The 16565-nt window shown below is 55.1% G+C and overlaps 1 protein-coding gene across 2 annotated transcripts; it reads right to left on the minus strand.

The window, feature by feature from the left end:
* Window positions 1-3709: 3709 nt before the first annotated feature.
* Window positions 3710-15612, minus strand: AKR1E2 (aldo-keto reductase family 1 member E2). 2 transcript variants are annotated; one of them, XM_032881668.1, is made up of 10 exons: window positions 15570-15612; window positions 12843-13010; window positions 10850-10966; window positions 10636-10713; window positions 9244-9366; window positions 7585-7682; window positions 5740-5812; window positions 5186-5269; window positions 4072-4154; window positions 3710-3806 (listed from the first exon to the last, which is right to left on the minus strand). In XM_032881668.1, the coding sequence occupies exons 1-10, from the start codon at window positions 15606-15608 to the stop codon at window positions 3764-3766; spliced, it is 906 nt and encodes a 301-aa protein (XP_032737559.1). In that variant the 5' UTR covers window positions 15609-15612; the 3' UTR covers window positions 3710-3763. The 2 variants fall into 2 exon arrangements, with proteins under 2 accessions (XP_032737559.1, XP_032737560.1); XM_032881669.1 differs by lacking the exon at window positions 9244-9366.
* Between the last annotated feature and the right edge of the window lie 953 nt (window positions 15613-16565).

Below are 16565 nucleotides of genomic sequence, written 5' to 3' on the forward strand. Positions count from 1 at the left end.
TGGGTATTCATCCTCTCTGATGGAGGCATAATACTCCATAGTGTATATGGACCACATCTTCCTTATCCATTCATCCGTTGAAGGGCATCTTGGCTCTTTCCACAGTTTGGCAACTGTGGCTATTGTTACTATGAACATTGGGGTGCATGTGGCCCTTCTTTTCACTACATCTGTATCTTTGGGGTAAATACCCAGTAGTGCAATTGCGGGTCATAGGGAAGCTCTATTTTTAATTTCTTGAGGAATCTCCACACATATGTTCCCTCTCCTTTTGGAATTTTTCCTAACCCACAGTCAAAAGAATTTTGGTGAGGCTCTAGCCATAGGCCCTGCTACCAGTGCTTGAGTAATCCCAAGAACAGTCCCGTCAGAGCACAACCCCGAGGAAGTGGAATTAAAAACAGGAGTGATTTAGCCCAGCCGGTGAACCCAGTGGCTTGATACACACCCCCTTCTCTGACCTTGAATGATGGGGATTTCAAGCCAGTCCTAGGACTTGGCATTCCTAGTTACCAAGTGGTGGGATAATTCAGAATTTGGGGTGAGGAGTTCGAAGTCCAAATGAACCCCAGGGGAAGAACAATCCTTTCTGGAAATTGTTAAATTCAAATTTTAGCTGCCCCCCCCATTCAAATGATTAACCATAAATAGTTTTCTTTAGCAACACCCACTCTCCAACTTGAGAATGGGGGTGGGGGGCCTCTTTTTCCCTAAACTTCGATATCTAAAGGCTCAATTGCTATCAATTCATAGACACATTTTAAGGACTTTGAAATATAATCCCAACTTTCCACCAGGAGATCTTTATAAATTTAGAGTTCTCGTAAGTTACTGAAAGTGTAATTTTTCAAAAAACTTCACATATATCGGAGAGTCCAAATTTCAAAAATGGTATAATTGGAAAAGGGACTGAGAAATGAGTGCCATGATTTATTAAGAGATTCCAAAGATGTATTTTCTCCATTTGCATCAATGCCTTGTGAGGAATTCCCAGCCCCAGCTGCTTGCCATAAAGACCATGTTTCAAATGAAACTTAGTTTAGAATCAGAATTTCAAATTTCTATACCACAAAATATTGAATCAAGATCGAATATATATATATATGTATATGTATATATATATATATATATATATAGAAACATAGACCAACTGTTGCTTTGAAAAGAATTTGTTAGTAATCACAATAAATTCGTGAGAATAGGGTTTGGACCATGATTAAAGTTCTTATTTTTCAATTTTTTATTCATCTCTGGCTCAGTTTAAATTTTTTTTTCTATTTTGAGGTGTATTTTATAATGTACACAACGGATTAGTAAAGAGTGCATTTATGTAATACATAAAAAAAATATATGTATTGGGGCTCAAGTTCAAACACTGCTGGTAATAATAGAAGTTCCCTCAAAAAAGACGGACCCCGCTGTTCAGAGATCCCAAGCTGCCCTTGTGTGCACGAGGTGGGTAAGCAAGGGTGGCCTTTTTCATGAAGGCTGTCCCCCGCACGGAGAGAGGCCTCCCGGCAGCCGTCCGAGCGGGCGTCCATCTCCTGTGGTCCAGGCGGGACCGGGCCACGCCGGGAGCAGGCATCACACCTGCGGGTGCCGCGGTCGGACCAGGTGGGGGGCGGGCCCCCGGGGAGTGGTCGGATCTCCCGAGCTGGGTAAGCAAACAGCGCCCCGCTGCTTGGCCCCCTCGTGGGGCCTTCCGGGCCAGTGGCCCCCGATGTCGGTCCAGGCTCGGGAACGAAGCCCAGCCGCCTCCCCAGGGCTGGCCCCTGCGCTCCCGCTGGTCCAACGAGAGGAGGCCGCCCAGGCGCCAGTGTCCGCAGCCCAGGCGCTCCGTTTCCGGCCTGGAGCCTGGCTCCCCCGTTCCCCACCCCCAGACGACCCCGGGTAAAGCCCCCAATCCACAGGCGGAGCAGCGGCGCCCTCTGCTGTCAGAGCCGCGAATGCGCCGGCGCCCTGCGCGGACCCGCTTCGCGGTCCTCCCACGTGGGCCTGGGGTCCCAGCTGGGGTGTCTGCTGCGGTGCTGGCCTACAGGCCGCGCCCTCGTGCTGTGCGCAGTGCGACAGAGCCCGGGGGCCGCCCGCTGTGCACCTGTCCCCGACCCCAGCTCTGCAGGGCCAAGTGTTTTTTACCCTCACGGTACCTGCCGTGGTGTTGCTATTCCAGGTGGTCCTAGTAAAAAGCCACTTACAAATGTGAAATCCTTTGTTTTTCTGCGGAGTACAGTGACGGGACTTACAGTACCGTGGGGTCCCTCAAGGCTTACCTGTGAACTGACGTTTGCCGGCAGCCGAGTTTAGCTCTGGGGTGAGAAGAACACCCCCCGCCCCACTCCAGCAAGCAGTGCCTTTGTAAGGCTGGACTTACGGCGATAAGGATCATTTTAAGATGTGGAATTCATTTACACTAGGCAGGAAGCTCGGATGATCTGTTAAAACTGTTTGTCAAAATACTTAGTTGCATGAACTGTACATCTAGTGTATACATTCATGCCTTTTAAAAAAGTTACAAATATAGTTTTGTGAAGTTTATGTCCATTTATTAGATGTGTATTACATGTATTACAGATACTTTTTTAAGATTTGGGGGGGAGTGCATTCGCAGTGGGGGAGGGGCAGAGGGAGCAGGAGAAGCGACTCCTTGCTGAGCGCACAGGCCCACTTGGGGCTCAATCTCCCGACCCTGAGATCATTACCTGGGCTGAAACCAGGAGTCCCATGCTCTGAGGATGGAGCCACCTAGGCACCCCTGTTACATATTCTGTGTCATTTATCTACGTATGTCGTGGGCATGGGCAGAGAGTAGAAGGACCCACCAGAAAGATGATTCTTCTTAGAAGTTGTTATTGTCGCTCTCTGTAACTGAGCTCTTTCTTCTTCATTTTCTTTGCAGTCTGAATCTGGTAGAATTACTTCATTAAATAGAAAAATTCTGTAAATACTAATAAAAAGCCCTATTAGCCTTACACTTAATGGAAAGAGGGAAAACATCTGGGAATTCATTCAAGAAAATGATCCTTTTTAATCTAACATAATTTACAGCAGCTCAAAATAAAAAATGGCCCCAAGCTTGGTGCCCAAGTGCCACCTAGTGAGACAAGTCACACACTGCCCTGAACGAGCCTGTGTGGACATGAGCCCTCACGCGCTTCCTGATGGAGCCCCGGGACCGGGCGGACCCTGACTGCCTGATGGGAATGGCCCACATTTCCTCTCTGAGCTGGGGTTTCCACGGGTTTACCTGAGTAAGAAGAAAAGCCTCTCTGTGAGACATCTCCCACTTTCAGCCAGGTGTTCCCTGGTTGTGTGAAGGTAAGGATTTTGGGGGATTGGCAGGGACAGAGGCGCACAGACGACGCAGGGCCAGCCCAGGGTTGGTGAGGGGGCTGAGTGACAGACGTAGAGACTCACCACGTGATGATCTCAACTCTTGTATTTGAGTGTTTCCACCAAACAGTCTTTTCTTCGAGAGTACAGGCCACTTGGCTTGTCTTGTAAAAACCCCATCACACTGTGCTCAAAGGATTCTGAGGACGGAGGTTCTCCACAGAGAGTAATCATTGCTCCCGTGGTGTTTGTCTCTGTCACTGAGACCAGCTGAACCGTGTGAATTTCTCAGGGAGCTCAGCTTCTGTTCCAGGCAGGAATCCACCAAATCAAACCCCCTCCCTCCCCTCCTTGGCCGCCCTGTGCTGAGCGGGCCAGGTGGGAGCTGGGGGTGTCTATCCAGGCAGCAGGAGGAGGAAGGGGGAAGCCATGCTCAGTAGTCTATGTTGAAAGGATAGTCCTTGTGGTTCACAGCTCTGAGAAACAGGAAACAAATAAAAAATAGATATGGATACTCTTTCTAAGAGAAACATTCTAAAAGCTACTTTCGTGTACTTCAAGCTCCCCGATATGTTAAATCAGTCTTCGGATTCGCTCAGTGGCCCAGCCTCACACAGGAGAGACTTGTGAGAAGGCTTCGCTAACCTCAAACGTATACAATCAACACCTCCTCAGGGACCAAGCCCTCTGTCTGTCTGTGAGAGCCTCTATCACAAGAGCCAGTGAAGGAGCCGCACTTACATGGGTAGCCGGCACATTCGGAAGTTCCTGTCCATGCTGAGGATGTCATTCACATCCTGTTCTGAGAGTTCAAAGTCAAACACCTGCAGCCGAAACAGACGTTCACAGCAAATTCAGTCTGGTGAACGTTTCTCTGTGCACGCGTTACCTGCAGGGCGCTGGGCCAGGCCTGTTGGGGACACGACGCTGCAGAGGAAACACGGCGTGTGGCACCTGCAATTTCCCCGGAGCACCAGCCTTCACACCCACACATGGGCTGTGAGCGGATGCTGGACGCCGGCGGCCCGGGGCTGTGTGGGAGCCCCTGGGAAGACCGGCCGGGTGCTGTGTCCACCCCAAGGGAGTCAGGGACACCCGGGGTAGTTAAGAGGCACAGCAAAGCATCTTTCCCGCAGTGCTCAAAAACACTAAAAAACGAAAAACCAAAACCCAAATCCATTGTGCCGCACACCCTACCACCTGGGAGGGCACCGGGGCCCAGGACCATTAAGTCTAACAGTAGCTGTAACACAGCATGATTTTTGTGTCCGTTCCTTCTCAAGCAGAATTCTAAGCTGCCCCCCGGCACCCTGCCCACCCTTTTGCTCTTAACACACTTGAGGACTATGATCCACTCCTCAAATAGGACCTTTTCTCCCAGGAGAGCCAACCCTGGTTGCTGCTGAGGAGCTGGGAGAGAAGGTGCAGTGCCCGAGGCCCCCTCACGCCCCCTCACGCCCCCGCATTCCAGTAGAAACCAGGGACTCGGAGTCCACAGCAGTGCCGACTAGAGGGCGGGCCGGGGCCCAGTGGGGAGGCTGGGTTCAGTTTTGGAGGGCTCAGGGCAGCCCGGGGACAGCGGTCCCGAGGGTTGGGGAGCTGGTGCCTGGCTAGGCAGGCAGCCCAGGGCGCCTCTGGGCGACACCTTGGGTGTTCGTCCTCTCTCTGTCCCCCATTTTGGCCAGCTGGCCGCCTCCTAGGCCAACGCGGTCACCCTCTCGGATTCCTTGTCCCGGCTGCAGCTTCATCTGCCTTCTGTTGTGTCAAAGCCACAGGCCCCTGTTTGTTGCGGGGTCAGACCCCCAGCTAAGCGATGATTCCCAAACCCTCCGAGTAAAAGAAGAAATGCACTTTCCTGGATATTCTCAAGAATCCGCTTTGGGGTGACTGATTTGGGGATCACGATCACATTCCTCTGGATCTGAAATCGGAGCAAAATCTACGGAAAAAAAGTCCAACATCAGCCAAAGGGGACTCCCCGGGAGCCAGCCGTTTCCCGCACAGTTTACATCATACGGTACTATGACGTCCCAAAGTCAGGGGCAGCTGGAGCTTTTATTACAAGGCTGTCTTCTCCAGAGTCCTCCAGGAACCAAACCGGTGTTTTCTGGATGGTTCCTCCAATGTGTGTGTAATGAGCGCCCATGGATAATTCGGTGAATTAATGAGAACTCACTGAGGCGCCCAACCCTTAGATGTGCAACATGAGAGCCCGGAACACGGAGGCAAAGCCCCTCCCCGAGTGGGCGGGCGCACGGCCCTGTGCGCTGGGAACCGAGGGAGCTCAGGCAGGGGGCACCCTGAGGCAGGGGGCAGCGGGGCCAGCGTGAGCGAGCCCTTCCTCCACCCAGAGCCTGGCTCCCTGAGGAAGCGGGAGCAGCACCCCCAGCCCCGGCAGCCCCCTCCTACCTGGGCCGGAGACTTGTTGTACTTCTGGGCCACCCTCTGAATCACGGGGTCATTCATCAGGTCCACCCCCTCACTAGAGAGAGCAGGACCGGGAAGGGGGTTAGGGGGCCAAACATGTGTGCTTCTTGCTTCAAAACACACACCACTTCCTCCAGGATTTGCTTTCATCTCACCACGATTCCTGCTCACTGCAGGGACGGCCTCATCACCCAAATCCCACCATCTAGCCACAGCCACAGCTAACGCTCCCGTGGAGACAGCTGAACGCGCTGCTTTGATGGACATTGGTGTTTTCTCGAGAACAAGGTGACAATGTCTGCCCACACTCTGCTGTGTGTTCCTCTGACACTTACTGCCAGGCCTGACCTAGCACCCGCAGCTCTGTTCCTGTCATTGGTGTTGATTACGGCAATTTCAGAAAAGTGCAGCTCAAATACCAGAACAAGCCTGAGACTGGGAATGTGTGCGAGCCCCAGTGCAAAGAATTGTGCCGGGCCTCAGCGTGGTCCCGCAGCCACAGGCCCTAACCACGCTGGAGAGACGTTTCCGCAAGGACCATTCTTTACGCAGCTCCTAGATCCGAGCACTGCTCTAAAAACAGTGCTCAGAGTCTCCTGAAGGAACTAAACGGCTGATTACATTTGCTGCAGGCCCAGCACTAGGCTGGTTCCCCTCCCTGGGCGGCTCCCAGCACCCACCGCGCCCCCCACAACGCTGCACTGAGCTGCACAACCGGAACCTGGCCTTTGGCAACTCCCTTGCTGCTACCAAGTTCCAACACCTGTGCCTGCTTCCGTGTGATTACACAGGTCATCACACATACTTCCAGCCTTCCCAGGACACCTGCTCTGTCCCAGGCACTGAGCCAGGGGCGGGCAGGAAGTCACAAATCACACACTGTCACTGTCCCTGCACTGAAGCAGCTCTGACAAGTGGGAAAAGGAATTGACGACAGGACAATATGATGAGGTCGATGGACAAAACCTGACTACGAGGAGTCTGGAGAGCTTCCTGGAGGAGATGACGCTGTTAAACCATATATTAGAAATCAGAGTTAGCCAAATTAAAAAAAAGAAAAAAAAGGCTAACAGCAGGATCTCTAGGTAAAGAGAACAGTGTGCTCAGAGGCACAGAGACTGGAGAGAACGCGATCCATTCCGGGAGACCCGCGCAGTTTCAAGGGGTCGGTGTGACACTTCCTGCAGGAAGAAAGGAGGCCGGAAATGGGCAGCAGGCAGACCAGCTGGGACTCCTAGGCCATTGCAAGAACTGAAGAGTTTTTAAGCAAGAAAGTGGCCTGATCATTTTGAGACACTCCCTTTGGCTACGTGTGCGGTGTAGACAATGATCCGGAACCGGTCAAACACGGCTGGAGTAAAGAGGCTGCAGAATTTCAGGGACTCCCCCTTAGCCAAGGCAGCGACGGCGAGAACAAGAGACCAAGAGACAGAGCCCGGGATTGCCGGCAGAGTGATCAGAGGATGCTGCTGATGGACTGGGAAGGCCGGATTTTCAGGTGTCTGGTCCGAGGGCTGCCAGCGTGGGGGCTCGTCTGGGGAGGGTGGGAGGAGTCTCTGTTCTTCAGAGACGGGGATGTCTGTGAACCAGCCCGATGAAGAGGCTCAGCAGAGGCTGCCCCAGCCGCTTCCGTCCCCCAGAGTGACTCTCCTCTGGCTCCCGGCACCAGCTCCCTCCCCGGCAGCACCCCCGCAGGGTGCCTGTGGTCTGTGTGCACCCTGCCCACACCCTGCTTCCCAAGACCCTCCGCTAACCACCCACATTCGGCCAGACGGTGCATCTCCTTCCTGCTGGAGCCGAGACTCACCGCCAGCGACGCAGTCCTACCTGGAACCACCAAGGGGCCGGTACGCGGTCACGGACACGTCTCTGGACTGGCAGAAACGGATCAGGTCCGTCTGGGTCAGATATGGGTGGCACTCAACCTACGAAGAGAGTCCCAGCTTACCAAGAAAATTCAGAGCAACAGCACGTCAGGAAACAGGCCACACATGACTGTCTTGGCTGTCACCGAGGAGCTGCGTGACCCACCCTGAGGCTCAAGCGTCTACCGCTGTGAAGTGACAAGCCCTTGAGAACAGGCAAAAGGGACACCCGCATTCCCTGGATGCGCAGATGGCCCCTGCTCCGTGAGGCCCCCTCTGTCCTCTACTCTCCACTCTAGCCCACATCACGGACATCTTCGATGCTGTACTCATTTGCCATAGTCTGTCTCCCGCCATCTGACGCAGGCTCCACGACGGCGCGGGTTTGGTCAGACGGTGCCGCATTCGCAGACATCTGCCCAGTTCGCGGACATCTGCCCACGCCCAGATCGAGCCAGCCACGCGGAACGTGCTCATCAACACTTGTGAGGACAGCGAGCGGGGCTGGAGTCACGGGGCAAACACAGGCTCCTGGGGACGCCACCGGGCACTGGAAGAAACTGGAGGGCGCGATTCCTGTCTCCACATCCTCTGAATTCTCACCTACGATCCCAGGTCCTCAGTGGGCTGGGAACAGATGCTTGTTTAGGGAGAATGAAGAGCTACCACAGGACCTTGTGGGCTCTCTGAAAACCCTTCTGAACCCACATTCCGGGGGGGCTCAGAACCCTAATTAGGGGACATACCCTCCAGCCCCTCCGCACCCCACAGATGAGGCACCAGCCCTTCCCGGGATTTAAAGTGCCACTGCGAACCCTTACAGGACAGGAGCTATGACGCACTTGGACAGATCTAGGCTCGCAAGGTTGTAAAGCAGCAGCACTGAGTGATCCTTGCTCGGGGACAGTGGCTAGAAGAGCTTCCAGAAGTCAGTGGCTGTTCTGTTCCCTGCCCCAGGTGCGACCACCTGAGCTCGCTCACCTGGGGAGACTCACGGAGCGACACCCTTTCCAGTCTCCCTGTAATGCTTTAGCTAGAAAGGGTTTTTTAAAAAATAAAATATGGAATGTGATGCTCTATTTTCATGTCCCCAAAACTACCCAAAGGCCCGAGTGCTAGAATGAGTCCGTGCCCATTACTGACGTAATGGACCAGCACACAGCAGAACGAGGGAAGTCATACTGGGCATGGAGGCACCCAACAGCTATGAGGCTGAAAGAGGCCGGACACAAACGAGCACGTAACACATCACGTTATCTGCACGATCAAAGCTGCCCTCTGCTTTAGTAATCGGCACGGCGGCTGCCCTCTGCGGGGGCTGGTCCACAGAGAAGAGCTTTCCGAGGAGGCCTGCACGGCTGTGAGTGGGACCCCTCATCGCCGCTGCACAGGGAAAACCCAGCTCAGCCCTCGCCCTGCCTTCCGAGGGCACCGCCGTCAGCACAAGCCTCTGGGGCAGCTCTCCTGCCTTGGCCCCAGCTGCTTGCCTACCTGCTCCCGAGTGGCCCGTCTGCAGTCCCCAGAGACAAATGGCCACGGTGTGCCCCCACCTTCTTCCGTCTCCAGTCCAGCCACATGGAAGTGACAGCTGAAAAGCCAGCTCCGCCTGTGAAAGCCTCACCTGGTTAGTCATTGGCTTGAATCTCAAGTTGGGTTTGTTCAAAAGTCTCTCCAGCTGCTCGTGGTTGAAGTTGGACACCCCAATGGCTTTCACCAGCCCCATGACCACCAGGTCCTCCATGGCCTAAAGAGAACAGAGAGTCGTTCCGCACCCGAGAACCCATGGCCTCACTCCTCTGCAGGCTGCGTGAGCCCGCCCGATGCCCCACAGGCCTTCTGCCCGCAGGGCCCATGCCGCTTCCATGCCCCCGGCTGGGGGAGCTTGGGCACATTTATAGGATCGCACTAAACTCAATGTTGTCACTGCAAAGTGGGGACAAGCTTGTCCATGCCACAGGATTGTTTTAAAGATTCCATCAAACAGCACGTGCAAGCATTTAGCTCAGGGCTGGAAAGTGGTTAAGCCACGCCACATGGTGGCCGTTACTGCTCCTCCCATGCTCGATTCCTGTTGGTAAGGTCTGGCGCAGGGACGTCCGTTGCTGTCCACTCACCCCTTCTACTCTGATTAGATGCTTCCTGAGCACAGGGAGGGGCCGGCAGCTCCAGGAGGAGCGTGGCCCGGGGCAGCCACACTGTCAGCAGGAGTACGGTGCGGCCACCGGCAAGCACAACAGCTATGGCCCCTGCGGCACCATCCAGAACCCGCTGGTGCCGCCCAGACAGCCCAGAGTTTAACCCATGCTTTCTGGAGAAGCAGTGCCATGGGGCAGAAAGGGCTGGGGCCCCGGGACCCTGGCTCTCCCAGGCCGGGGCCCTCGGCTAATCTGTTAAGCCAACCCCCATTTAAGGGGAAGGGGGAGGGTGTGGCCTGGCTGGTGCTTGTCCCACTCGTTCTGCCTGGTACTTGTAGGTAACCATGCCTGTCCCTGAGCTCAGTATGACCTCACCTGCTTCCCATGCCTCACCCCTGCCCTCCTCTACCCCACATGGGTGTGCACAGCGGGGGGCAGCGGGAACCCTGCCCCCCTTCCACACTGGCACCCCTCCCCTCGACTCCCGTGCTCGGGGCTTTGCTCAAGGCCTCTTCCTCCCTTCCTGTCTGGACTCCAGCCGTGGGCTGAGCTCGTGCCCCATCCTCCAGCTCCTCCCAGCGCCCCCCAAACCTCGCCGTGCCACCAGGCATTGCTCCAACGAAGCTCATGGACAAGCCGTTGGCAGCTACAGGACAGCAGTGGTGGTCACCACTGTAGGAGGGAGACACAGATTCTACCTTTTCTTTTTATCCTCTTCTGTATTTCCGTGATGACCACCTGCTGTTTCTAATAAACAACCAAGTAGACACTGAGACTCACCGGGAGGTCTGCCCTGGTTATCCCTGTGTGCGTTCCTGGTGAACACAGCAGCTCACCTCCCAGCACCCTGCCCGGAGGCCCACCAACCCGTGGCTCACCTCCCACGTGTCCAGGAAGTCGGTGTCACTGGGTATCACCATGCCGCTGGGGTCCAAGGGCATGTCTTCTTCCCCGGCCTGTGAGGCAGAGGAGGGAGCTGATGGCGGCCCGCAGGGGCCTCGAGCCTAGGCCTCTGCTGAGCTGGGGCCCTCGCTCCCTGCATCCCCCGGCAGGCATGAGCAGGAAGGAAGGGGCTGCTAGTGCCTTTCATACCTGGAAACCCATGGGCCAGTGTATGAGGTAGAGGTCCAGGTACTCCAGCTTCAAGGCCCTCAGACTCTTGGTGCACGCTGCTTTCACCAGGGACTTCTCATGGCTGGTACACCAGAGCTGCCCAGGGGAGGAGGGAAGCCAGGGTTAACACAACGTCTGCCCCTTGGTCCCACAATCCAGTAACATCCAAGGCCCTATGGCTATAAATACAACAACGGCCGGGACATTAGCCTCCAATGGTTCCAGGGCTCCCTTGGGGAGGGATCCCCAAAACTGGGCTCTGTGGCCTGAGTCCTACTAAAGGGACATTGGCGGCCCCGTGAACTATATGGTGGGGGGCTGCCAGTTATCTGGACCCACTGGGACCAAAAGAAAACCCAAGCCAAAGCAAACCAAACTCAATGCGTGTGGACAGAAAGGAGAGGAGGAAAACTCAGAAGAAAGTCTACATTGCGTTTCCCATGTCAGTCTGTGCCACGTTGAAGGTCCCTGGGGATGAAGGCGTCATACTCCTGCAGTAAAGCTGGTGGGTGAGTGAACGCCACTGGCCTGCGGGGACCTGGACACGCCCCTCCCCCCACCCCCCCCCACCCCCACCCCCGTCAGCACGAAATCCTTGACTGGTGCTTCCTCTTGTGATTCCCGTCACGCTGTTCAGTATTAACTGTGACGGGAGCCACTTGAAGGCTCCGACGCAGCAAGAGGAAACACAAGAACTAGTACAAGAGTGAGAACAGAAACAGAAAACATACCGTCGACACAGCGCACTGACAGAAAAGAAGAAAAACAAAAAACCCTAAAAATACGTTGTCAGTGACAGGACTCTCTAGATGGGGAGTATATAGTGATGTTTTAACATATATATATATATTTCTATGACTTTCCCAAGTGTCAAGAGTAACGAGCACACCTGTCCTGCAGCTGTGATGCACTCGGGAGCGAATGTCCCCTGGCTTCGGGGCTGGCCTGGGCAGACCAGGCACCGCTCCCTTCCTGGAGTGGCAGGGGAGTCTTCTGCCCCCTGCCAGGTGCAGGCCCGGCCCATCCCTCACCCTCCCTTTGCTCCAGCTTTAGAAGCACCAATGAATTACAGAGATCGTTGGGAGAGTGAAACAAGAGGAAATCTGCCACAGAAACAGAGGTGACTTGTGCAATTATGGACATTGGACCTGGAAACTACTCAGGCGATGATCAAATCTGAGTCCTGCTTTACACACAACGACGCTGTGACCCTGTGCCATCGGGTGACTGACCCAGTCTCTGGTGCTCGTAGAGAACGCTGGAATGAGGGCCTGTGGTTACTGACCTCACAGTCTTAACATTCTGCCTCAAAGTCAAAAGCAAAGGGGTTCTTGAACTCTGCTGAATGGGTCCTCCCTTAACCAGGCCCGCACACCTGTTTCCCTCCTCCACCGTCTCTCCCTGTCCAAGTCTGGCCTGCCCTCCTCTCCCACCCACCCTGCCCTCAACGTCCCCTGTCTTCTGCCTTCTGCTCAAACGCACGCTCCTTTCAGTAGCTGCAACTGCCCAGGTAGGACACGAGTCTCTCCGCTGCAGAAGATAAGCTCCCTATTTAAAATCCTTCAGCGGTGCTCCTTTGTGTACGGGAAAAAGAATAAGGCCCTTAAAAGGCAGCCAGGCCTCTGTGATCTGGCCTGTCCCCTGCTCCAGCCCCATTTCTCAGCACTCCTCTGCCTACCATTCTCCAATCCAGGAACTCCAAGCTTCTTCTAGGTCCGTGTACCCAAGGCGCTGTCCCACGCCTGTGCCTCTGTGCAAGCTGTCCCCTCTGCTTGTCACCCTGCCCCAGACACCTTCACCTGCACCACTCCCAGCATGTGTATGAAGTGGAGGATGTCTAGGCAGGTCTGGTTCCAGGACGAACTGAGCTGCCAGCTGCTGGGAGACCAAAAACCCTCCCACATGGGGTCAGCTGTCTTGCTAAGGGAGCCGCTGGGGGTTCGCCCTGCCCGCCCCGCGTGTGAAGTCCCACCTTACTGACGATAAACAGGTCCTCCCGCTTCACCACGCCCTCCTTGATCTTGCACTGGATCCCGGCTCCAATCTCACTCTCGTTGTGGTATAAGTAGGCGCAGTCGAAGTGCCGATATCCGGCGTCGATGGCCAGTTTCACTGCCTCTGTCACTTCCCCTGGAGCCGCCTGCAGAGTGAACACGACAGAAGCAATCCACCCGTGCTCAGGACATCCCAGCGTTTCACTCTAAAATGAAGACTCAAACAGGGCCTAAGTGAGGAAGGAGGTCACAGTGTCAGTGAGCACCAAAATGAGGGACGGTGTCAGAGTCAGAAAGGATTCAGACACAATCTGAGTTGCAACTCCTTGACTTATTTGGGGAAAAGTCTATGGGTACTTTTAGCGCCTGCAAATAACGGGGCCAGACGCTGAGCTTCTCAACGAACAGAGTAATGAAGAAATGGAGAAGGAATCCTGATAGCAACTGAGAGAGAAGCAGGTGTAGACTCACCCTCTACCCAACAAGACCGGAAGTCCAAGGGCAAAGGTGAACAGGTGCGAACTCACACGGAGAGACTCCACCACCGGGGAACCATCTCCCCAAACCCACAGGAGCAGTGTGGGTTCCATCAAGAATGTGGAAGCTCAGAAAACACTCACTGTGAACGGCGCTGCTCAAGCAAGCAAACGGCAGGAACAGGGACGAAGCCCGGGAGGGCTCACAACACATCGCACTGAGCCTTCCCAAAGGGCTTCGTGGTTCACAAAGCACCTGCTCACTTGACCTTCGCAGACCCCCCTGTGCTGTGTTGCGACAGTCCTTGCTTGACGAGCAGCACACTTGGAGGGGCCAAAAGCCAATGAAGCATCCATCTCAAGTCAGGACATGAACCGCCAAGAAATTAGAAGGGAAGAGAAAATGTGAAAACACGAGTGAACATCCAATAAAGACAGGACAGAGATCAACAAAGCCAGAGGCTGGTTCTTTGAAAAACCTTAATAAGGTGGAAAAGCTTCTGATGAGACTGATGGGACCAAGTGTTTTTTTTTTTTTTAACATGATCTGAATGAAAAACAGTCATACAGATTAAACATAGACCCCAAATCTCGGAAAATATTATCAATAACTATAAGCCGAAAATTTGGAAAGATGAAAAGAATGGGAAAAATCCTTAGAAAAACTTACTTAAGAAGAAGTAAAAGCTGACTTGTCCTATAATTATTTTTTTAAATGAAGCAATTAGTTAAACAAACACAAAAACAGTTCTACAAACGTTTCAAGGATGAAATCGTCCCAATTTAACACAGAATCTTACACAGAAGGGAAAAATAAAGAATACTCTCAGTTCATCCTACTAAACTAGCATATCCCTGGAATCAAAAGCAGACAAAAATATTAAAAAACAGTCACACACTCGTCTCATTCATGAATAACCGTTGCAAAAATCCCAAGTAAAATAACAGCAGATTGGATGCAACAATATACTCTGGAGAAAGAACATACCACATGCTCACTGAGTTTATCTGAGAAAGCAAGGATGGCTTGATATTAGGAAATCCATGATAATTCACATCAACAGGTTAAAAAAATAAATCATGTCAATCAATGTTGTTTAAGATTGAACACCCACTCCTGATTTAAAGTCGCAGTAAACTAGGGGAAAAGGAAACTCTTTAACTTGGTAAAGAATACCCACATTTAAAACAACAACAATAACAGAAAAATCAAGAACAAAACCACCCCCAAAATCTAGAGGCAAACATCATCCTCAAACGTGTACGTATCAGAAACATAACCTTTAAGATCAGGAACAAAACGGAAAAAGGAATTTGAGATTTAAGGATCAGAAAGAAGCACTATTTGCAGATGGTATGAACATGTACAAAACCCAAACGAATCTACAGGCAAACGAAGAGAACAAGAGGACGATTTAGCGACGTGCCTGGACATGTGTTGAATGTGATTTTTGTTTGTTTGTTTGTTTGTTTGTTTGTTTTGTTTTACCTAGGCTCCACACCCAACGCCGGGCTCGAACCTCCGACCGGAGATCAAGTCCCACCCTCCACCCTCTCCCTCTCCGTCTGCTCGCGCTCCCTCCCCCTCCGGCTCCGCCGACCGCGCACACAAACCCGCGGGAAGACGGGTCCAAGGCTGCGCACCCGAGCCCCGACGACCGCAGAGAGGAACGCTTCGGCCCGGGAAGCACTGGCCGCAGGTTCTCCCGCGCCGTGCCCGACCGGACGCCCACGCGGGCCCGGCGCAGGGGCGGCGCGGGGACGACCAGCAGGGACGTGGGCGCAGGGCTGGACCCCGGGGCCGTCAGGGGTCAGGTTACAGCCGGGCCCCAGCAGAGCCGGAAAGGACGTGCGGGAAACCGCCTCAGCAGCCCTCGGACGCGCGGGGTCGCCGGGGCTCACCCCGGTCCGCCCCCCGCTCCCCTGCGGCTCCCGCGTCCCGGCCCGCGGGGGCCCAGTCCGCGCACAGGACGGCTCACGGAGCCTCGCCGCGGGTCCCAGACCGCACTAGCCTTCGGGATGCAGGTCACCTGCCCCCACGGCGCCCGCGGGCCAGTGGCCGCCGTCCCCCCACCCTGACCCCGGCCTGACCACCGCCTGTGCCGTCCTTCGCCGACATCTGCTGGCGAGAGCTCGGGAGGGGGCAGGGCGGGCGGCAGGTGGCCCCGCGAGTCCCCTCCGCGGCTGGGGCAAGGCCCCGCCCGCCCCGGGGCACAAGGCCATCCTCACCTGCCAGGTGCCCAAGCCCAGCGCCGGAATCCGCTCCATGGCCCGCACAGCACAGCGGCCGCGGGAACACTACCCGCGCGCGCCGCCGCGCTTGCAGCTCCGAGTGGCCCCAGCGCGCGCGGTGGGCGGGGCCGGCGGTAGGCGGCTCTGATTGGCTGGCGGCGCCCCTTGGGCCAGGGGACACGCCCACATCCCCAGGCTCCCGAAAGTCGGGCGTCAGGGAGTGGCTGTGCGCAAGCGCACGACTCCGCGATCTCACAGCGGAGGACCCTGGGCGCGCCGCGTCCGGAGGGGCAAGAAACCCCTATGGCGGGCTAGTGTTCCGAGGTTCCCGGGGTTGGCAGGGCTGGGCCATCCCAGGGTCGGGCGGGAGAGGACAGGCCTGGGGCTCTGTGTCCGCGCTCTGGGCGCCTGGAACCGGGGTACGCCCCTAGTACCCACCCCCATGGCGAGGGGGCTTCGTAATAAGGTCTTCCCCCTCAGCAACTTGATGTGCTTGGGGCAGGGGTCCGGGGATCCCACAGGCTCCTAGAAGTCTGTCGGCCTCGGTTCCTCATGGATGACACACCTGGCTAAGTCCAGTAAATGCTTTCTACTGCCTGGGGTGCCTGGGAGTGGACAGCGGCCTCGGAACGGAGGACCTGGGTAGTGCAGAATGTGGCAGAGCACTGGACTGCTTGCTCCTCCCGGGTCCAAGGACGGACCGTCCTTGCTGGAGCCTCAGGGGCAAGTAGGCGGAATCATTGCCAGGCTGGGGTGAGGAGACTTCGTGAGTGAACTAGAAACCCCAGGACACTGGTCGGAAACTGGGGGACATGGAGGATCAGAGGTCCTTCTCATCCCCCCTTGCAGCCCCCACGTCCTGCCCCTTTGTCCCCTGGGGCCTGGGAACCCCCTGCCTTGATGACCCCCAAAGGCCTGTTTTAATTTCTGGTTTCCTGCTTGGGGCTGCAGTGCTGGCCCCGACCAGCTCACTGGCCAACGGAGCAACAGGAG

This window comes from Lontra canadensis, unplaced genomic scaffold (assembly GCF_010015895.1).
Source record: "Lontra canadensis isolate GAN:19392208 unplaced genomic scaffold, GSC_riverotter_1.0 scaffold76, whole genome shotgun sequence".
Classification (NCBI taxonomy): domain Eukaryota; kingdom Metazoa; phylum Chordata; class Mammalia; order Carnivora; family Mustelidae; genus Lontra; species Lontra canadensis.